The following is a 22,751-nucleotide window of genomic DNA, read 5'->3' as shown; positions in this document are numbered from 1 at the left end:
GTTTTCGAGAAAATTGAGGCCAAAGTTAAAACTTCGATCGGCTTTTATTCAGTTAGGGATTCAGATTTTTTCATAAAACTCACATACACGATGTAACTTTTAATGACAAACCAGAAAATGGTCTTATTTTGAGGAATAGAACTTTTCTCTTTCTGTAAAATAGATAAGTTCGATTTTTAGTTAAACCGATCGCTATCTACGGCCTTAAGAGTTATCGAAACAGAACTCATTATTTATGCATTGAAATTGTTGGGCATAAATCATGGATGAAATACTTTTTTCATTTCATCGATAGTTCTCTTGATTTTGGCCATTGGCCTTAAAACTTTGTACCTCAATATTTCGATAATGACACCACTTACAATCATTATTCTTTCACCAATTTGATTCTTTACTATTTGTTAAGCCAATTCAGTTCAAGGTATTTCCATTACCGCGTTTGGGTCATGGTTTCCGAGCTGTAAATGAACAAGAAACAACTTATTTAACAAAACAAACTCATATAAACCCATTTCTTGGTAAACAAACCAATTTTCTGGTTAGGCTTGCAAATGAAATGCAAAGAGTGATGCCAAAGACTCGGAAATTTGGGTAAAAAGTTGAGACTTAGTGGGGCTTGTAGGGACATGAAAACTGAACCCATTGGTACTATCAAATAATTCATCAGACAAACAGTTTTCGAGAAAATTAAAGCCAAAAATAAAACTTCGATCTCTTTTTGTACATCTGTGTGACCAGATTTTTCCCTAAAACTCATTTTTCAGATTAAGTTTTTGATGGCTAATTAGAAAATGAACTTATTTTGAGAAATAAAACTTTTCTTTTTCTGTAAAAACGATCAGTTCGATTTCTAGTTAAACCCGATGCTTTCTGTGATCGCAAGGTTTAGCCAGCTGAAACTTCTTATTTGTCCGTGAAAATTGTTGGTTCACATCATGGATTGAACAATTTTTTCAATTTATCAAAAGTTCTCTTGATTTTGGCCATTTGCCTTAAAATTTTGTACCTCAATATTTCGACTATGACATCACTTGCAATCATTATTCTTACACCAATTTGATAGTTTACTAATTAGTAATTCAATTCAATCCAATAACTCTCCATTAACACGTTTGGATCATGATTATCGGGCTGTAAATGAACGAGAAACAACTTATTGAACAAAACAAACTCATATAAACCCATTTTTTGGTAAACAAACCAATTTTCTGGTTAGACTTGCAAATGAAATGCAAAGAGTGATGCCAAAGACTCGGAAATTTGAGTAAAAAGTTGAGACTTAGTGGGGCTTGTAGGGACATGAAAACTGAACCCATTGGTACTATCAAATAATTCATCAGATAAACAGTTTTCGAGAAAATTGAGGCCAAAGTTAAAACTTCGATCGGCTTTTATTCAGCTATGGAATCAGACTTTTTCATAAAACTCATTAACACGATGTAACTTTTAATGGCCAACCAGGAAATGGTCTTATTATTTTTAAATACATTTTATATTTCTTTAAAACAGATCAAATGCGATTTTTATCAAAACCGACCGAATTCTGTGACCTTATGATTTAACGAGCTGAAACTTTTGCTCTGTCCATAAAAATTGTTGTTATAAACCATGGATTAAATACTTTTTTCAATTCATGAGCAATTCTCTCGATTTTGGCCATTGACCTAAAAACTTTGTTCCCCAATATTATGGGAATTGTAGCATCTACAATCATCATTATTGGCCGAACGTTAGATTTCATTATGAGCCCTAATAATGAAATATTAGATTATTTACAGAACCTACAAAAAAAGTTATAGCATTGAATTATTTATCTTGTCATGTTAGAGACTTGATCAATAAAGCTGAATGGTTACTAAACACAAATATTATACATTAGAAGAATCTTCATATTTAAATGAATTAGCACAGATGTTCTTAGATATTCAGTCATGTAATGTTACAGTCCATAATAAAATCTCATGTTTGGTGAAAGAAAATTGATTGTAGGGGCTACAATTAATGAAATATTCAAGCACAAAGTTTTAAGGCCAATGGCTAAAATAGAGAGAACTGTTGATAAATTGCAAAAATTGTTCAATCCATGATGTGAACCAACAATTTTTACGAACAAATAATAAGTTTCAGCTGGCTAAACCTCGCGATCACAGAAAGCATCGGGTTTAACTAAGAATCGAACTTATCTATTTTACAGAAAAAGAAAAGTTCTTTTTCTCAAAATAAGACCATTTTCTGGTTGGTCATTGAAAGTTACATCGTGTATATGAGTTTTATGAAAAAATCTGATTCTATAGATGAATAAAAGCCGATCGAAGTTTTAACTTTGGCCTCAATTTTCTCGAAAACTGTTTGTCTGATGAATTATTTAATAGTACCAATGGGTACAGTTTTTATGTCCCTACAAACCCCATAAGTCTCAACTTTTTACTCAAATTTCCGAGTCTTTGGCATCACTCTTTGCATTTCATTTGCAAGTCTAACCAGAAAATTGGTTTGTTTACCAAGAAATGGGTTTATATGAGTTTGTTTTGTTTAATAAGTTGTTACTCGTTTATTTACAGCCCGATAATCATGATCAAAACGCGGTAATGGAAATTTGTTGAACTGAATTGGCTTAAAAAATAGTAAAGAATCAAATTGGTGAAAGAATAATGATTGCAAGTGATGTCATAGTCGAAATATTGAGGTACAAAGTTTTAAGGCCAATGGCCAAAATCAAGAGAACTATCGATGAAATGAAAAAAGTATTTCATCCATGATTTATGCCCAACAATTTCAATGCATAAATAATGAGTTCTGTTTCGATAACTCTTAAGGCCGTAGATAGCGATCGGTTTAACTAAAAATCGAACTTATCTATTTTACAGAAAGAGAAAAGTTCTATTCCTCAAAATAAGACCATTTTCTGGTTTGTCATTAAAAGTTACATCGTGTATGTGAGTTTTATGAAAAAATCTGAATCCCTAACTGAATAAAAGCCGATCGAAGTTTTAACTTTGGCCTCAATTTTCTCGAAAACCGTTTATCTGATGAATTATTTAATAGTACCAATGGGTTCAGCTTTTATGACCCTACAAACCCCATAAGTCTCAACTTTTTACTCAAATTTACGCGTCTTTGGCATCACTCTTTGCATTTCATTTGCAAGTCTAACAAGAAAATTGGTTTGTTTACCAAGAAATGTGTTTATATGAGTTTGTTTTGTTTAATAAGTTGCTTCTCGTTCATTTACAGCCCGATAATCATGATCCAAACGCGGTAATGGAAAGTAATTGGATTGAATTGAATTACTAATTAGTAAACAATCAAATTGATGAAAGAATAATGATTGCAAGTGATGTCATAGTCGAAATATTGAGGTACAAAATTTTAAGGCCAATGGCCAAAATCAAGAAAACTATTGATAAATTGAGAAAAGTATTGCATCCATAATTTTAACCCAACAATTTTATGTACAAATAATGAGTTCAGTTTCGATAACTCTTATGACCGTAGAAAGCGAGAGGTTTAACTTTAAATCGAACTTATCTGTTTTACAGAAAAAGAAAAGTTTTATTTCTCAAAATAAGTTAATTTTTTCATTAGCCATCAAAAGTTGCATCTGAAAAAATGAGTTTTATGGAAAAATATGGTCACACAGATGTACAAAAAGAGATCGAAGTTTCAACTTTGACCTCCATTTTCTCGAAAACTTTTCATTCGAGAAACTTTTGAATCGCACAAATCAATGCAGTTTTTATGCCCTCATAAACTAACAGAGTCTAAATCGAGAAGAGCTTAATTTGTATTCGTTTTTTGCGCATTTGGCCAATTTGTGCATAAGTGTGTTAGTTGAATTTTTTTAGCAACAATGTGTTTATTTTTCGCTCTAATACAATGCCAACTAATGGAAAACATCAAATTCGTAACTCAAAGATCATTTTATTATCTCTCTTCACAGTTCCTTATAAAGGCAATCACTCTTATGGAGCTTCAATGAGTCAAGGTAATTATTTTTCTCGACAGTTTACAATATTTTTGTTTTGCATTTAGTAACTTTTGTCGTTTCAAGATGGAACCCCTTTTTGAAATGTTTTGTTTAAAGGGCACAACTACCCATGAAAGCAATGTTGTCTCTTTCATGCTGATGTTTCATTCCTTATTTCTTGCTCCAACCAGTTTTGTTTTAAGCGTCTTAGCGCAAAAGGATTTACTTAAACTCCTTTGCTCAAAATAACCAAACGTGCATAGTGATTGTGCCAGAAGTCAAACGTACTTTTGTGATTGTGCATCTACATCGATTTCTACTTCCATATCTTCATAAAATATCTCAAGACCAGAAAGAAGAGAAGGAACTTTTGTGATTTTATTGTGAATTCAACTAAACATCGTGCAAAAATTATTCATCGATTATAAAATGAGTGAAGAGCTGGGCTCTGTTTCGGGACAAGAAATTATTCAAAGTGATGAAGAATTGGTTGATATCGAATATATCTATGTAAATAGACGTATGGATCAATTGGATGGTGAACTCAACATCGTCGAACCATTTCCAGAACCAGATAGTCATAGATTCTTATTGGACAAAGAGCGAAATGATAAAACCATTCAATTGAATAAAAGGTTGGAAGTTGCTGAGCTTCTCAAGAAATACGATTATCATATTACTGTTCAAAGACTGGAAGAAATGGTTAATGAAAAAGACAAAGCAGGGATCAAAGGTATCTTAAATAAGATAACTCGAGATTTTTGTCGTAAAGTCGACTCCGTCACTTTAAAAGAACAAGATTGGTTACAATTTCTGCAGGATCTCCAACGCATAAGAAATTCCTGTTTTCATGATTTTTTCCCTCTTGAAGATGTTTACGAGGTTTTTGTCAAAGGAATACTAACCTCTGGAAGACTGGAACGCTTTCAATTCACATCTTATTTTATGCAACTCGACCCCAACTTGCCTTCAAATAAATTGATTTCTTACGATAAATCAGTTGAGATAATTCTTGATGCCACTCAACATTATGTTAATTCAGCCAAATCAGTCACTGGTGAATTTATCGATACTGCGAAAAAATATTTGGCTATTCTCGGAGAAAGTGCTGCCTCTAGAGCAAAGGGAATAAAAAAAGAGAAAGGTTTCATTGAAGCCTTGTCCATTTTAAATAAACATTTCAACTTCAACATTCCACCGATACAGCTGAGATTGATGGAAGACTCCAAAATTCAATTGATTCATCAAATACTTGCAAGTTCACCGACAGCTTACAAGAAAACCAGAAAATTTATAAAATTGACCAGAGCATTAAAAATCTTTGGAGATGAAAGCTCCGATGAAGTCAATATAGCTGGACTTCTCACTATACTTGGAAATTATGCTTACGAAAGGCAGGATTACTATCATTGTTGGAATTTGTGCAAGATAATTATCAAACAAAACTACACGACTGGGTGGAAATTATGTGAACTTATGGGAAACTCACCTGCACTAAAGAGTCACAAGTCCGGAATTAAATTACTCACATTTGCAGTGCACAATTGTGATGAACAGGAACATATTATTGAAATTTTGCTCAGCATCAGGAGAAGAGTCGATGCATTGTGTGAAGAAAAAGCTACATAAGTCTAATCAACCTTTATTGGCTTTATATCTAAACTACCTAAATTTTTACTCACTGATCCTACGAAAGATGTAGAGCTGATTGCGGAAAAAGTATTCAAAAACAATGATTTCGTGGCGATCCTTGAAGAAAACGCTAACAAATTGGAAAACTATTTCGATGAGAGGATATTTCCATTGGTTTCACCTGATGACCACAACAGATTAGTTCTCTGTTATCAAATTATTGAAAAATTTTGTCACCCAACAGTTTCATAATCTTGTAATCATAATTCATAATAAAATAATATTTATTCATAATAAGAAAATAAAAATTTCTTTATCCATGGGTTGTCATTGCTGACAATTGTAATAATATTCATAAGAAGCAATTATATCCAGTTATCTTGATGATCACTTCACACAGAATTAATTTCTGCCCGAAAACCTCCAAGAATCAAGTTCCAAGTTGATGATCTAGATGATATTGGATAGATATCTGTGATTTTTTTATAATAAAATGTTCTCAATTTTTTTAGACCATATTTTCAATACAATGTATGCACAAAAAGACACTAATAAATCCATGATTCAACCTAACCCTGTATTTCTCTCAACTTTATTTCATCAATATAAGACTTATCATGTAAAATGAAACTGCTTGCTGAAATCCAGGTTGTTTTAGTCTTGTTTTGTGGATTTATAATTTTTTGAAAATTGTGGTCAGGATTTAGACAAACGTTTTATCAATCCTTCAATCTTAATGTTTGTACACTTATCTATTGAAACTATCCTCACTGCTTTTCAAGAGATGTATAAAGAAATGGTAAAATTAATGGCTAAACAATTAGATGGTTTAATGGGAAGACAATTTTTATTTTTAAAAATATTTACATGAAATCATCATGAATTTATAATACAAGTTAATAATTGTCTAAACCTATCAGTTCATTTTAAACATTTACTTTTTATAAATACATTTTGTCATTTGGTGAAGTAAGAGTTACTTGTTGCTCTATTACAATGTCAACAGATGGAAAACACGAGATTCGTAACTCAATGATTATTTTATTATCTCTCTTCACAGTTTTACATTAATTATGTTTCTCACTATTTTTATCATGTTAACCTATCAATGTTCATATTTTGTCCAGTCGCAAACCTCATGTACTCCAATCGCCGTTCAATATATAGTCTATGAAGGTAATCGAGGATTAATCATTTTAGTTGGAAAAACAACTGCAAGTTCTTCCAATCAGGCCTATTTGATTACTAAACCCGTTGATTTTTTTCATCCATTTAGATATAAATCAACCTACAAAGGCCAGTAAGTCGATCGAAAACGAAACAAAAGGAGAAACAAGCTAAAATCTCATTATCTTTCTTTGTTTACCAGAAATGTTCCTTTCGAGGGATTTATTCCTGATGTTAACGTAGCCTTTTATCTTCCTAATAATGGCTATTGGGGCTTTAAAGTTAGTTTGATATCATTGTTTTATTAACCCTATTGACTAATTAATTTATTATATTTTACAGTCTTTCAGTCAAATAAAACATTGGACATCATTTGCAGATTTGACCGCGGAACCAATACTTCTCACTCAACCCGATTCAACACCAGTGGCCCAATTTAATCCATCAAATCAATACAATGGTGCTATATTCAAGGCAACCTTTACAGTTCCCTATAAAGGCAATTACTCTTATTGTGCTTCAATGATCCAAGGTAATTATTAATATTTTTTCTTGACAATTTACATTATTTTCTTGTTTCTCATTCAATCTCTTTTGTCTTTTCAAGATGGAAAGCCATTGTTGAAATGTTTTGATCCAAAGGGTGCAACTGTCCATCAAAGCAATGTTGGTCCCATTGATGCTATTGATTTATTTGAATGGGATGGCGATAATTTACTTGGTGTTTACTTCCAAAATTTCGTTACATCTCCAGTTGGTAACAAATTTTATTGGTACAGATTTTTCAGAATTAAACATGAAAAGAAATACATCGTGAGTAAAATGAACATTTGTTTTTCTTTTTTTATCTGATAGTTATTGTCTTTATTTGTAGTCATTCAATCACGTTGGACCATGGTTTCATAGAGCTGAACCTTTTCATGGTTGTTATCTTTCCTTGTGTCTTGGTTATGAGCTGGAGATTGCATTTAAAAAAAACAACAGCCTACATTTGGGCAACAAACAACAATTCATAATTACATCTGATTGGTCTTTTGCCCATGCTGATTCTAAACCGGCAGTTAATGAGTTATGGACTCAAAAAGAGTCGATAGCAGTGTTAAATGAAAATCTTTGGTATTATCAGGTTTGTTATTGCCATATAAAATTCTGGTACTTTTTGATTCAAATTATTTCTATCTTTAAATCATGAACCACAGGATGGTGCTCTCAAGCTGTTGACAGGCCCTGGAACAAAGTTGGAACCTTACATGCAGTACGATCTAGAGCAACATTTCGGGCAAGGCTACGCTGATGCTGCTTTTACCTGGACCAATGGTAATATCACCAGAGTTTATTTTTTAAAAGGTAAAGATTGACTTGAATTATTTATGTTATGATCAATATAGATGTCTAATTTACTTTTTCTTTCTCAACACAGATTCACTTTATTTAACCCTTTTGTATGATAATAATACTAGTTCAGAGAGTCTTTTCAGTTTTGACCAAGACTGGCATTTTCCGCATTATTCGTTGACTAATAGGTTGGATAGTAAAATTCACTTGATTTCTGACTTCAATACATTTCGCTATCTTGATTCAGCTGTTGAGTATTCAGATCAATCAATACTATTTTTCTATGGACATTATTTTATGAATATTACCAATTGGAGCGAGGTGAGTGATAAAGTTTCACCGATCCTTCAACAATTTATAACAATTTTTTCAATATTTCAGGATGGTCGTCCTGTTCCTGGTGAATATCCAATTTACTTGATTGCTGAAAAACTTTTAAATTGTTCTGGTCCGGATTTTGATTGGCAAGGAACTCCATATAGTAATTTTCAAAATATGGTTGCAATTTATCGCAATGTGTCATTACCTAAACGTTACGTGATACCTCCAGACAAAAGTATAATTTTCACAGACTTAAATAATTGAATTAAATCGGTGAATTGGGATACTTTGACCAAAATTTTCTCAGATTTTGTTTAAGACTGGGTTTTGAAAGATGAAAAGTATCCCATTTCACTTGATCTCTCTTGCTTAGATATTTCAATCTCATTTTTTTTCATTTCAGATTTAGCCAGACTCTTTACTTTTCTCGAAATTGTAATTGTGAGTGTTGTCTTTATCACATTCCAAATGTCAACTTGTGCACTGATTTTTGGCGGATGTTTCAGAAGAAGAAAGCATTCACAAGCGGTAAAGGAGAAAGAATTTGATTTTAATGAAACTACATCTGATGATGAAGACCCGAAACTCTCTAAATCAAAAGAAAGGAAGAAATGAAAATATCGTGCGAGGAAAAGCCCAAATCTTACCATGTGTTTAACTAAGCATGTGTTTCAAGAAAGTGCGACATTACTCAGAATGAGAATGTCTGGAATTTTTGAAGCTGAAACTACTAAAGACGATTTAATTTCTAATTTAAATAATATCAAGCGGAAATCGAGCTACAGCTTCTTAAATATTGTAACAAATTGTAGTTAGATTAGATTAAATAAATAAGATATGGTTTATCAAACAAACATTTAATCAATGGTTCTTCAACACTGACCTTTACAGGAAAAATTAAATGCTAAGCTTTTCCTGTATCATCGATCAGAATATAAGTCTCCATTAAACTAACATTAAACTTTCTCATAAATCACAGCGGTCTAACTTTCTTAACAAGATAATTAGTAATCCTTTATTTGAGAAGCAATTAATTTATTTTTGGAAATTAATTTTGGTTTATAAATCGCTTTTTTACCAACGGAAGAGAAAAAATTATAATCTAACTTTTAAATCTTACAGCAAAGTCAGAATTCTATTTCAATGATAGATGGCTCTCTTACCAGTCTATCTAATTGGTAAAAGAAAAGCTTAGTGTATTATTTAGCTTGCTTTCTTATTTTCTATTGGTTAACCAATTGTTACAATTAGACAATCAACTGTTTTTGATGTTATTTTTCAAATTAAGTGCAAATGATAGGAAAACAATCTCTAAAGAATAGTTGAAATTTCCTAGTGTTTTTTTATTACCAAGCTGGACCAATTCTTGACTTTCTGACCGTGATAACTCTGGTAATTCAAATGAGTAATCGGACTCCTAATAATTCTGACAGTGTGATTACTGGTTCAACGGTTGGATCAGGCCATCGATCCAGAGTGAAAAAAGGCACCAAAAGAGCAAGTTCATCGCCACTATCATCTTTTTTAGACTCTGTAAATACTGTCTCTGTTATTCAATCTGTTAATATACCTGAACCTATTCCTCAATTGGTGTATCAAGAAAATTCTGTTGAAAAATCATTGACCATGGGTGCTAATGTAGCAACACTTCAACCATCATTACCAATGCCTACGGCAGCCGAGCTGGTTTCATCATCAAACATTATTGCTAGCAATACCATAAATTCCAATTCAAGTGAACCTTCCGCTATTAATAGTCAAAATTCACCTAATCAATCAATCGGCCATGATATTTCTTGTATCGACTTGACTGGTGGTGATGATGAAATTGAAATTATAACAGAGAAGATTAGTGTTAAACCTTTCAAAAGAAGGAAACGGGACAACAAACCTACATCTAGGCCATCTCAAGTCAATTCATGTCTACCTATACAATCTTTACCGTCTTTACCATTTATTCCCTTCGCTTCTACTCAACCAATTTATCCACCTAGATCAGACTCACCAATTGTCGATCTCGCCAATTCACCATCTCCATCTACGTCAAGCAATTCTAAGTATGGATTCATCTGACTGTCTCTTTGCCTTCTTTTTCAATACCAGTTTTACTGCTGGTTTAATACCTTTTGTACTCGTCACTTTTTTAATTGTAACTTACTTTTTTCTCGCAGGAGCAATGTAATCGATGTTCTGGTTGAAAGTGTACCAAACCAAAAGAATATACCTGATACCACAGGACAAGAAACAGTGCGTTTTAAAGTAGTCAAATGTCCTATCTGTCTTGAAGATGATAATAAGGTTAGCTTTTATACTTATAAATTGTACGTAAATGTGAGGATTTAATAATCTTACCCTTTTCTCATCTTTTGGCATTTAGATATTAGCCGGTGGAGGCGAAATTGTTGTTACAATCTGTGGTCATGTTTATTGTAAATCATGCATTCATCAAGCTATCAAAACAGCTCATTGTTGCCCCCAGTGTAGAAGAAAACTTAATCAAAGAAATTATCACCGAATTTTTTTGTAATGCAAAAGATCATTTTTGTGGCATCTCACCCAGGTTCATGTTTTCTCTCTCTGTCTTTATTTCTATTTTCCCCTTTTTCCATCTTTCGTGCTACCACAATGAAGTTGTTTTCTTTTGTTTTTCTCTATCTACTTATACACGACCTCATTTCACCAACACTCATCTTTAAATATATATATATATACATAACATGTCTATAGGGTACTCTCAGAGGTTTTGACATTTTACAAAGCCTGATCAAATAAAATCAAAGTTAGATGGCTGTCGGATGTTCAAAATTCTAAATATTTGTGACTCTGTAGAGAAATGGGAAAAAACTCGTAATTTTTGGCGTTTGACTAAACTGATAAAATGATCTCCAGGAGTGCTGACCGAATCCAAGAAAATTACGGATCTACAGCAGAAAGTTCATTGATTATCAAGATTGGTAGGCAAAATTAATTTCCTTTGCTGAACACTTGGCTAACACTTTTTGCCAAACTTAAATTATGTAATTGTGTGTAATCCGCTTGACACCATTCGATCGATGATCATAAAATGATTTCGACAACGATTAGAACAAAAGAAACTATTTAATACTATTTCGTACATTTTTTTTATCATATGCTGTAGCACAGATCATTTATGTAATTTAGAATTATTAATTTGTATCAAAAGTTGAACCATTATATAGGGAAATCATCTTTCCAAATGATAAATATAAGAATCATTGATTAGATTTCTTTACCATTCAGGCATTAAAAGAATATTATTCTTATTATATTAGTCTGTTCAACCCCTGTTTCGTCTCGCTTCGTTGATACTTTTTAAAGCTCATTTGCTGAACAAGTTTCGAAGTACATTCAATCATTTACAGTTATTGTCACCACTAAACCTTGAAAAAAGCAAATACAAAATGTGGAATCGTTTTCACTTATGCCAATCTTATTTGTCATCCAATTCATATTTTAAAGAGATTTTCTATCTTTTGCAGAAAAATTATCTAGAATTATCAGAGAAACTCGATAATTAATATTAGAAGAAAAGATTGACCAGTTAATAACCAAATTACTTGATGAGTTTCTGAATAAAATGGTGATCAAACATAAAACATAGACATACGAGTTTTACTCCAATGAGATACTTACAGCCATAGTTTTTAAGACCAATTTTGTCTTGATCTCAATTTAAGCCAACTGTTTTTTTGTATTGAAAGCCAAACACTTGAAATTTAGGCGCATCTTTGCTATTTTTAAAAAAACTAAATTATAAAACTTAAATTCCTACGCTTATATTTTAATATATTACAAGAAACTGATTGATGAGGTTAGAGTAAGAAATTAATTTTGACAAGTGATGATTCGTTGACTAAAAAAATGATTCCAATAATGTGTGATTTTTAAGATTATAATGAATACATTTATGCTTTTTTACAAACATATTTACAGAGAAGATGATGACAAAAGAGAAAATTTCTAATGATTATAATTAATATTGATTTAGATTGGGACCCAATAAACCTCCAGTGGGCCATTCCCACCATTTGGAGGTGAGTATTTGTTCCAAATATTGTTGCATAACTTGATTATTTTGTTGTCCAGGTATATTAAAATGAGGATGAGGATGATGTCCATTGGCAGGATCCATTGGTAAAACATGACCACCCGTTCCGAGTAAATTGTTATTTAATTCTTGGTTTTTTACTTGATTAGTCGTTGACGCTGATTCAATAGGTGATGTTACTGTTGAACCTCGACCTCGAATATTTTTCCATAAATTTCCAATGAAAGGTGTCAATCGATTACCTTCCATTGTGGTTAAAGGCCTCAATCTAACACGTAAACTCTCAAGATATCTAGAACGTCTGTTATTAGTTGGTTTACGATCTCGATTACCTGAAGAAGATCTTAAACCAGGTAAGCTGGGTAAGTACGATGTGTAATTAGTTATTGCTACAGGAACCAGGTTCGAGAAGGAAGCCTGCATTCTTTGACCCTGTCTGACCAAACCTTGTTCAATTTCACGAAGGGGACTCGGTCCTCGCAATAATCTTTGAACAGAATCAATAAGAGGTTGAAGATAACCAAATCGACCTCCTCGAGACCCTTGAGTTTTATTTGCTTCGGATGGGTCTTTTTTATTTGAATCTGATGCTGGCTGTGATAATAAAGGATTCTCATCAAATCCTTGGAATCCCATCGGTGGAGCCATGAAATTACTACCAGGTCCATGAAGATTGAACATTGGATCATTGAAAGTTGGTGCCACATTTGAAGATTGAGCAAACTCTCCCTTTTCACCATTTTGTTGATAATTAGATTCACTTTGTGATGCAGATGGCGATGATGATGAATATCTATTTGGCATATTTTTAATTGTTGATGAAAGATGATTTTGAGAAGATGGATCCATAAAAACGGGTGAACCATGGAACCATGGAGGGGTGATTGCATTCATTGGAATAAACAAGGGAGCAACCATTTTGGCCTTTTCTGCTGCAGATGAAGAGGCAGAATCAGACGAAGAATCGCCTGAATCTTTGGATGTATCGTCTGACGAAGTAGCAGAAGTTGCAGAATCTGAAGCTTGACTGTCTTGATCACCTGAATCACCCGAAGAACCTGAAGACTGGTGTGGATCATCAGCAGAAAAGGCAGGAACAAGTTGTGACATCATGGCAGCATGCATCTCTGGATGACCCATTGGTGGAATTGGATGTCCTGGTGGAACTGGAACTGGAACTGGCACATGTTGGACATGATGATGATCACCACCGCCACCACATGATCCACAAGAGTTGGAACATCCACAGCCACCACCACTGTCACCACCTTTAACAACAATTTTATGTCCTCCACCACCTTTTTTACCGTCTTTTGCTGTTTGAACAACTATGTTTCCACCACAGCCACCATTTGATAAAACAATGATTAATCCTTTGTCTTTCTTTTTACCCGCTTCCACATGGACACTGTTGAAGAGTACAATAGCAGTCAAGACTATTGTTGTCAACCAAAGTTGACAATTGTTGGCCATTTGTTTTTTTACAATTTAACAAATTGGTTGAAACTTATTTTAAATAATTTCACTTATTTGGTAATCCGTGAACCAATGCAAGGGAACAAAAATCACGCGGAATAAAGCTTAACACAAAAAAATATAACAAAAGAAATGCAAGTTGATGGTTTGACACAATGATTCAAACTGATTGATATCGTCTGCTATGGACAAGTAAAACTAAAAATGAAAAATGTCTTATTTCAGTGTTCGGTGTTTTGCCGACAAATGAACTGTTCCTGATCTCGTCATAACCGTCAAATGAGCATAACAATTGAATGAGGGTGTTTTAAGTAGGGTGACTCTAAAAGCAGTGTCACCCTTCAATAGGTTGACTGAAATTGCAGGCAGTAAAGGCGGGTACTGTTTATGTTATATATATATATATATATTGAACATTACGATAATAAAGATGACAATTTCGAGCACAAAGTAAAGACTGCAAAAGGTAAGCTATTGAAAGTAAAGGAAGATTGGATGAAAAGGATGAAGATGAGAAGAGGTTAAAGTGTTGTTGGTGATGAACTTACTCCGGATTCACCACCAATTTTTACCAACAAAAGGTAATCAACAGTTGATTATTCAATAGTGTAGTTATTTGTATTGTGTTTATTATTTATTAAGATTAAACTTGTTTACTAATTAACGTTCAATGATCGGTTGATAATTTTATCTTCTCTTTCTCTTTCTCTTTCTTGTTAGCCAAAAAGTAACTCACTTTTGCTTTACTTGATTAGCTAATTTTCATATTCAAAGCATATTCAAAGAGAGTATCGATCTTATTGTAGTAAACCTAAAAATACTTACAACAACAGGTAATCCCAATTAACGGCAGCTTAAAAGTCAATACACTTATTACAATTATTATCCTGATTATGATTACGATTGCCTGAGAAATGTCAAAATTTCACTTTTGCTTCATTGTTTTGTTACTTTGCTTAACAAAACACTTACCTTTACCCAATAATTCAGTTCAATTTTTAAATATCAATCGTTGAACAGTTCATTTCTTGTAGATCAACCAGTGAAATAAAAAAAAAGAGTTGATGAAAGGTTGACGACAATTGGGCTTTCCTTATTCAAATGTGGTTATCTAATTGTTCAACAGCAATAAAAATATAATGCTCGCATTTAAACCAATTTACATCAAACATACATCTCAACATTGCTACTGGCAATCTTGTTTCCTTGATTGTGATTTATTGCAAGTACAACTTTCACTTAAACCTAACTTAAATTGTTCATCTTATTGATAAACTCAAACCAATCACTGATTTAATCAAGGAAGTAATTCCATCAACAATTAAACACTTGATTCGTATTATGTTAAAAATGTATTTCCTAATGTTTCACAAAAATCACTTTTTTGATCAAAATAAGCTTTTACCTTTTAAAATGTTTAATTGTTATGTTGGTCAAAATTAAAACAATTAGATTTCAATATTTAACTTAAAATGATTGAAGCAAATATTAATGGCTAAAGGTCGCAGCCTTTCAAATTGGATGCAAAACTGATGAAATGTTTAATCACTGAATCAAGTTCATTGCTATTGATTATTAATATCTCTATTCATTGACTTATTTAATCACTTTTTTTCGTATTCAACTTTGCAATTCAATAATTGAAATGATTAAAAAAAAGGTTAAACATTTTAATTTCATTTATTTATGATAATGAATCATTGATTGGTACTGATGCAGAAAATTTGTCTCAAATATATTTATTTGAATGGATGGAAGTGAATTAACGATTAAACAAAATACTAATCAAATAATGAAGATGGTGACAATAATAATAATGATAATAAATAATAATAATGGTTGGCAGAGAGGTAAGATGGCGATTAAGTTAAAATAATAATGACAATAATAATGGAAAGTTAAATTGATCATTTTAAAGCAAACCATTTTAAAGGTGGGGTTCAATCAAACCATATGATAAATAAATTGATTGTTTGAAGATGAAAACAAATTAAACCTCAAAATCATTACCAATAATAATAATAATAATTTGAGCTGTGATTTCATTAACATTGAAAGGTATTTGGCAAAAAAAACAAGATGACTTTCATTCTTTAACCAACATTCATGATTATTGTGGGTTATGAATTGGGAGTGGAGAGGTTAAGAAGGAATCAAAATGATTAAGAATCAAATTTTGATTTTTTTTGAGAGAAGACAATTTATCGATATGGAAAGTTAAACTCTATTTGCAGTGAAATTGAATGATCCATAAAAAATTATCCGATCACTTTTTCTCTCACTTTTGGGTTTCTAACAAACGCTTTTCCCGATAAAGTCATCTTAGCATACATTTTGTATTCTTCTCCTGCTTTTTCATCTTTGCTTTACCGATTCTCCAGATTATCCGTTAATTTGGTACCTTTAATATCCACTAATCAAATCTTTGTTTGACTGTATCATCTGGGATTTCCTAACAAGTCCTGATCTTCCTCAGGCAGATAAAATTAACCGCAGTACTTTCATCTTTGTCCGGCTTTCCATGTAACTTGAAGGTGTTTCAGATTAGCACTTTTTTGCGTCTCAAAAAAATGAAATTCACCGAGAGAAGGCTTAATGATGTGATTTATGCTTGATTGGATCATCTTGATTTTTTGCTAAAAGTAAAACAAATCTTTTACTTGCTCATCAATAACCACGTTTAACCAATATTTGTCTTCTCCTTGTTGTACGATCTTGTTACTGTTGCTATTGTTGATAAGCATGTTGATCATGTAGATAATGATAACTGCCATTATCCGAACTATCTTTTGGCGCTTTATTTTCCAATCGTTTGTTGCTCAAGCTTACAAACAAAAACACTGATAAGTTGAGAAATAAAGTTGTAAAAATTATCATAAAACATGTCCAACGATTTACTTGTAAGATAACTTTTGATTTTGCTTTTACAACTGATACATCTTGTTTTTACCCTTTAAACTTGATAGATTTTTGTTTTTTTCGCTGATTTGTCTTGATTATCATTAAATAGGTTTCCATTTTTTTCTTTCATTATTCAGTCATGCTTCTTTGATGGTAAGATTTTCTTCCTTTAGCTTGTTTCCATTTTGCCCAATCCATTTTTTCCTTTGATTGTGCATCGATTATTGTCCAAATTGTAAATTTCAAATAATTAGAGAAGTGAATAACAATAATATTTAACAGATATCAACTGTTTTATCTTAAGTTAATTGTTTAACACCAATAGAGAGAAGAAGAAATAATATGCCAGAATTTGTTTTAATAGGATCGTTTAGGATTGTTATCTCGGAATGATTGTAAATATATAATAATTAACGATAAATCTTGTAATTTCATAATCATCAGTTGCTTGGGCCATCTTGTTTCGTATTACTTACTGATGGAGATGAGATTGGTGTTATATCATCCTGAAAGAGTGGATTTTTCACCTCCATCTCACCAGTTGAAGCTAAACCTGGACATTCATAAACAGTATAATCACCTTCTTCATTTTCCTCTTCATCGGAGTCAACATCTGAGGTAGATGGATGTTGACCAGCCTCAGCGACTTTCTCCGATGAAATCATTTGCTGCTTTTGATGATGATAGTGGTACATTTGGGCTGATTGAGCTAGCCTTCGATCACCACTGGGTGACAATGAACCAGCTCCACAAACTGCAGCTCCAGCTGAACTGCTTGAACCTTTGGAAGATCCTGATGCCGTTTTAACTGAAGAAAGAGCCTCTTTTTCCTTAATTGTTGCTCCTGGTCCAACAACCCCGTAAGCTGGATATTCAACATCCGCCGCCGCTTTCCTTTGCAGGTTAATCCTGTGAACAAAATATCCGGTAGCAAAAACAACAAAGATACCCACGAATGTTACGCCAATAACTGAACCAACAAACAATACGTTACTAAAGGACTGCTCATCACCTGTTTGCATCCTAGCTGCTGATGAAGATCGAGCGTACATTGTTATGGGCTGAGATGAATCAATATTAAAACCTGAAGCCTTAAGTTGAGACGATGGCGAAGGATTGTGTTTAACAAAGCTAGAGCTAACAGCATCTCCATGCTGATTGTTTCCATCAGATCGGTACAGACGTTGAAGATTGTCATTACTACCTAAAGCTTTGACAGATGAAATGGCGTCATCAATTCCAATATTATAATCACTTGAATCTTTACCAATAAGAGAAGCTGGTTTACCACTGTCAGATGTTTCACTCAATCTTAATTGGGCCTTTTTATAACCACTATCTACCGTATAATCATCAACCAATGGTTCCAAAGAAATGGGCTCGTTGATCCGCTCGTAACTGGGTAACGCGCTTTGACGGTAAGCTCGATGATGATAAAAGTAATCAAAATTTTGAGTTGAAACTTGTGGATATGGATATGTCAACAGGATGAACATCAAAATCCTCCATCCAACCTGACCAAAACACAGCTTATTGATTATCCAATATGGTTGATACATTAGTGGATACATTCCTATTTAATAGATGTATTCACCAAACAAGAGAGTTAAATTTAACAGTTTCTATAAACAATTAAGGTAACATGGTAAATATTAATTGATATTATAATAAATAGATTGATATACCAAGGTAAAAATCAAACAAGCAAATAAGCCTCAATATGGCTTTCGAGTTTACTGTCTAACGGTTAGGTCTCTTTCTATTTTTTCCCCTTTGCTCCTCCAAGTTTTCTCACTTTCCTAGGCTTTTTACTGTCTATGTCAAGTTTAAGCTGATCAAACACCCGCATTTATCATCATTATTTTTATTGTTATTACATGTATCATCATTAACAATCACATTAAATCCTTCATCAAACCTTTGACAGTTATTCACCCAATGCTAATCATTTATCTTTCCAGTGCGATTTAAATTCAATGTATTACATTGTATTAAATCGTTTAGTTTTGAAAACTTCATCGATATGTCCAATTATTCAACAAAATCAATGGTTTTTACGATTTTTGTTCACACAATTTGAAGTTTATAAAAACAGAATGAAAAAATCTTGAAATATTCAATCAAATCGATTCACACTTAAGTAATAAAGCTAAAAATGGTGAAATTATGTAAAAGAGTTACATGAGTCTTAATATATAATCTCAATTAATCAGTTTTACGATTATAAAATCATTATAAAAGACATAAAAATCTAAAATGATTGAAATATTAAATTGCTTGTTTATTTGAATTTATTTGTGCAGCTAATAACTTTTAGTCTGGAGTTAGCAAAGATTAACGGAAATTTGATATTTGAAAATGGCGCGTAAAGAGGCTGGTCAAATATGAAAAAGTCATGTTGAGACAAAATTGAAGACGCATATTGAGAGTGAGGGAAACTCATCAGCTGCTTAAATCTGTATTTTGTTTTTTCGGTGTCCATAATTTATAATTAACCGGCTATTGATTTGCATAAATTTTTGACAAGTTAATCCCTGATTGAAGAGATTTCTATCACATTTTAAATGTAAGTATTTTTTTCTTATTTGCTGTTCTGACGTTTACTTCTCTATTAGGCCACTAAGCATGTTGATTTGTAGTTTCTTGTTTTCTTTACTGTCAAAAAATTATTTACAAATAAACAGTTATTTACAAATTCACAGTTAATTCATCCAAGATAAACATTGATAAACAGATTGTTTAAAAATATTAAATATCAATGTGCTTATTGCTTTACCTGAGACTGTGAACCTATGCTCATTTTCAACAGATTTGCATTCAATTTTCATTAACTTTGAGTTCTTTTAATTTTTTATTGATTTTTAGTCACCATGCCTCGTATTATGATAAAGGGTGGTGTTTGGCGGAACACTGAAGATGAAATCCTCAAAGCCGCCGTTATGAAATATGGTAAAAATCAATGGAGCCGAATTGCATCTCTTCTTCATCGAAAGTCTGCAAAACAATGTAAAGCCCGGTGGTATGAATGGCTTGACCCATCCATCAAGAAAACAGAATGGAGTAGAGAAGAAGAGGAGAAACTTCTACATATGGCAAAACTCATGCCTACACAATGGAGGACAATTGCAGCTATCGTCGGTAGGACAGCTTCGCAATGCTTAGAGCATTATGAATATTTATTGGATCAAGCTCAAAAGAAAGATGAAGCTGACTCTATTGATGACCCTAGAAAACTCAGACCTGGAGAAATCGATCCAAATCCAGAAACTAAGCCAGCTAGGCCTGATCCAAAAGATATGGATGAAGACGAGTTGGAAATGTTAAGTGAAGCTCGGGCTCGTCTCGCAAACACGCAAGGTAAAAAGGCTAAAAGAAAAGCACGGGAAAAGCAACTGGAAGAAGCCCGTCGGCTTGCATCTTTACAAAAAAGAAGAGAACTGCGAATGGCAGGAATTTATTTAGGTTCTGGTAGTCGTCGAAAGAAAAAAGGAATAGATTATAATGCAGAGATTCCGTTTGAAAAGCCAGTTCCTGAAGGTATTCATGATGTATCTAGTGAAAAATATGTTCCTGCAAACCATGACTTCAAAAAGTTGAGACAACAACATCTTGATGGTGAATCAGCTGCGGAGAAGGAAGAAAAGGAGCGTAAAAAAGACAAAGAAAAGTTAAAGAAACATAAAGCGAATGATCCCTCCCTCGGTTTTGATGCTGATGCTGTCCCAAAGAAACGAAGTAAATTAGTTCTACCTGAACCTCAGATTTCTGACGTCGAGTTAGATCACATAGTTAAACTCGGAAAAACAAGCTTAACGGTTAAGGAACTTGCAGAAGAATCCGGTAATGAAGCTTCTGAGGCTTTATTAGCTGATTATGCAGTAACTGCTTCTCCAGCGACGAATGCTGCTAGGACTCCAAAAGTAGCCTCTCTTAGTCGTGACACAATTTTGATGGAAGCCCAGAATCTCATGGCTTTGACGAATGTTGAAACACCTTTGAAAGGAGGAGAAAATACACCGCTTCACGAAATTGAAGGTCTTGTTGGTGGCCCAAAAACTCCTGTATCAGTAACTCCCAATACTATGATAGTTACTCCATTTCGTACACCAGGCAGTGCTGCCGCTGGACCTGGTCAAACTCCCGGTAGTGATACTTTCAATACACCCAAGTCAACATCAAGTAGACGTGAACACAAAGAGGCGACTCCTTTAAGGGATAAACTTAATATCAATCCTGAAGAATCGCTAAGCTTCGAAAGTAGTCTATCAGTTAAATTATATGAGAAAGATCAGAAAGCAAATTTAAAGAAGCAACTTTTAGAACTTCCAAGTCCGAAGAAAGAGTTTGAAATTGTACTATCTGAGGATGAAATGAGTTTGATCGCAGATAACAAAGATGATAGTGATACAGTATCAATGATTTCTGAAGATCAAGCCGATATTGATGCTCGACGTGAAGCTCAAGCCATTGCAGAAATGGAAGCTCATCTTGCCAGACAGAGTCAAGCTGTACAACGTGCTTTGCCTAGGCCATCTTTAATCAATCCAAGTTACATAAGAAATGCAAGTTCAAATAGTAATGAGTTAAAAAGGGCTCAAGAACTTATAGATAGAGAAGTTTTAACCATGATTGCTTACGATTCTTTAAACAATCCTACTGATCAACAAATGTTGTCTACAAAAGCAAGTAGCAACAGCAATGTTCATTCAGCTTGGTTAAAAGATTTCCCCTATCGAGAAATTTCAGATGATGAGATGGTATCAGCTAAAATGTTGATCCAAGAAGAAATGGAGAAAATGGCCGAAGAAGTTGGTGGAAGAGACATTTTGCTTGAAAAATATGAAAAAATTTATGAAGAGTGTTTCGACAATCTACTTCCTGTTACTACTTCATCATCTACCATCTTCGTTCGTGCTGATAGACATGACGTTACGGATAAAGACAAAATCGAGTCATATTCAAAACAATTAGAAAATAATCGAAATTTAATGGCTAAACTAGCAAGAAAAGCCAATAAAATGGAAAAGAAGTCCAATATATTATTAGGAGGATACATATCTAGATCTCAAGAATTGTCCAAGCAAATTGATGATATAATTGATCAAACCGAAACAACAAGAATTGAATTGGAAACGTTCAAAATGTTACAAAGTCGCGAAGTAATTGCCATTCAAAAGCGAATACTTTCCATCAGCGAAGATGTTAAACGCCAAGAAGAAAGGGAAAAATCTTTACAAGAAAGATATGCTCAATTTTTGAGGCAAAAAAATGAACTGTTAGACAAAAAGTGATGCGATATTTTATTTGTAAACCAATTTCTTCTATTCTTTCAATTAAACCTTTCTCCTTTAAAAATTTCTATTGTACTTCAACCCTGTTATTTTGAGCCTGTCTAACATTGGGTTACTCTTAAGTGTACAATACTCTTTAATTATTTCCAACCATTAGATCGATCATTTCTTAATCGATTGGTTAACTTATAAAAAAACAAGAAATACACATTGACTGTTATCTCACAGAAACAAAAAACAACTATTGGGTCGATCAAAGTAAAGAGGGTTCAGCCAACTCCATTAATACTAGTTAGTTGACTTGATGAGACGAGAAATAGGAAATATTTTAATGATAATTTAGTTTTAATGGTAAATGAATTTTCTAATAGCCTAATTACTTTCATCAAGTAAAAGGTCTTTTCCTAAATGCCAATAATCAAACTAAATAAATAATGTCAAGGACAATGTTGACAGTGTTTAAGTAGTTATTCAGATGAAATTTTATTCATATATTACTTGAAAATTTGATTGATGTCCTTTCACCATTGATCAGCATTCAAATCACATCAATCACTGGCATAATCCAATAAAAATGTATAAAAATCAATGT

At 32.9% G+C, this 22,751-nt stretch overlaps 5 protein-coding genes across 6 annotated transcripts; 3 read left to right on the top strand and 2 right to left on the bottom strand.

Annotated features, from left to right (window-relative positions):
* Window positions 1-6,550: 6,550 nt before the first annotated feature.
* LOC107366354 (uncharacterized) lies at window positions 6,551-9,395 on the top strand. The gene is made up of 9 exons (XM_015933935.3): window positions 6,551-6,899; window positions 6,969-7,047; window positions 7,109-7,298; window positions 7,374-7,579; window positions 7,641-7,892; window positions 7,966-8,113; window positions 8,187-8,422; window positions 8,483-8,657; window positions 8,826-9,395. The coding sequence occupies exons 1-9, from the start codon at window positions 6,673-6,675 to the stop codon at window positions 9,035-9,037; spliced, it is 1,725 nt and encodes a 574-aa protein (XP_015789421.2). The 5' UTR covers window positions 6,551-6,672; the 3' UTR covers window positions 9,038-9,395.
* A 327-nt stretch (window positions 9,396-9,722) lies between these two features.
* LOC107366356 (uncharacterized) lies at window positions 9,723-11,709 on the top strand. 2 transcript variants are annotated; one of them, XM_089267761.1, is made up of 4 exons: window positions 9,723-10,479; window positions 10,594-10,720; window positions 10,800-10,982; window positions 11,150-11,709. In XM_089267761.1, the coding sequence occupies exons 1-3, from the start codon at window positions 9,824-9,826 to the stop codon at window positions 10,947-10,949; spliced, it is 933 nt and encodes a 310-aa protein (XP_089123887.1). In that variant the 5' UTR covers window positions 9,723-9,823; the 3' UTR covers window positions 10,950-10,982; window positions 11,150-11,709. The 2 variants fall into 2 exon arrangements, with proteins under 2 accessions (XP_089123887.1, XP_025017531.1); XM_025161763.2 differs by having other exon boundaries at window positions 10,800-11,709.
* Window positions 11,710-12,203: 494 nt separating this feature from the next.
* On the bottom strand, window positions 12,204-15,312 carry LOC149093744 (uncharacterized). The gene has a single exon (XM_089267760.1). The coding sequence runs from the start codon at window positions 13,962-13,964 to the stop codon at window positions 12,417-12,419; it is 1,548 nt and encodes a 515-aa protein (XP_089123886.1). The 5' UTR covers window positions 13,965-15,312; the 3' UTR covers window positions 12,204-12,416.
* Window positions 15,313-16,837: 1,525 nt separating this feature from the next.
* Window positions 16,838-19,152, bottom strand: LOC107366552 (uncharacterized). The gene has a single exon (XM_015934177.3). The coding sequence runs from the start codon at window positions 18,437-18,439 to the stop codon at window positions 17,309-17,311; it is 1,131 nt and encodes a 376-aa protein (XP_015789663.1). The 5' UTR covers window positions 18,440-19,152; the 3' UTR covers window positions 16,838-17,308.
* Window positions 19,153-19,295: 143 nt separating this feature from the next.
* On the top strand, window positions 19,296-22,223 carry Cdc5 (cell division cycle protein 21). The gene is made up of 2 exons (XM_015934166.3): window positions 19,296-19,434; window positions 19,734-22,223. The coding sequence occupies exon 2, from the start codon at window positions 19,739-19,741 to the stop codon at window positions 22,157-22,159; it is 2,421 nt and encodes an 806-aa protein (XP_015789652.2). The 5' UTR covers window positions 19,296-19,434; window positions 19,734-19,738; the 3' UTR covers window positions 22,160-22,223.
* The last annotated feature ends 528 nt before the right edge of the window (window positions 22,224-22,751 follow it).

The sequence above is a fragment of the Tetranychus urticae genome, chromosome 2 (genome assembly GCF_039701765.1).
Source record: "Tetranychus urticae isolate SD_2017Ah chromosome 2, NJAU_TeUrti_SD_1.0, whole genome shotgun sequence".
Lineage (NCBI taxonomy): Eukaryota > Metazoa > Arthropoda > Arachnida > Trombidiformes > Tetranychidae > Tetranychus > Tetranychus urticae.
The sequence above is the reverse complement of the archived record's forward strand: the minus strand, read 5'-3'. Positions and strand labels throughout refer to the sequence as shown.

Excerpts from the sequence above, each read along its gene's own strand:
- LOC107366354 (XM_015933935.3), top strand. The coding sequence starts at position 6,673 with ATGTTTCTCACTATTTTTATCATGTTAACCTATCAATGTTCATATTTT. Across the intron at positions 7,580-7,640 it reads AACATGAAAAGAAATACATC|TCATTCAATCACGTTGGACC; the intron begins GTGAGTAAAATG and ends CTTTATTTGTAG. Across the intron at positions 8,423-8,482 it reads ATATTACCAATTGGAGCGAG|GATGGTCGTCCTGTTCCTGG; the intron begins GTGAGTGATAAA and ends TCAATATTTCAG.
- LOC107366356 (XM_089267761.1), top strand. The coding sequence starts at position 9,824 with ATGAGTAATCGGACTCCTAATAATTCTGACAGTGTGATTACTGGTTCA. Across the intron at positions 10,480-10,593 it reads TCTACGTCAAGCAATTCTAA|GAGCAATGTAATCGATGTTC; the intron begins GTATGGATTCAT and ends TTTTTCTCGCAG. Across the intron at positions 10,721-10,799 it reads GTCTTGAAGATGATAATAAG|ATATTAGCCGGTGGAGGCGA; the intron begins GTTAGCTTTTAT and ends TTTGGCATTTAG.
- LOC149093744 (XM_089267760.1), bottom strand. The coding sequence starts at position 13,964 with ATGGCCAACAATTGTCAACTTTGGTTGACAACAATAGTCTTGACTGCT.
- LOC107366552 (XM_015934177.3), bottom strand. The coding sequence starts at position 18,439 with ATGTATCCACTAATGTATCAACCATATTGGATAATCAATAAGCTGTGT.
- Cdc5 (XM_015934166.3), top strand. The coding sequence starts at position 19,739 with ATGCCTCGTATTATGATAAAGGGTGGTGTTTGGCGGAACACTGAAGAT.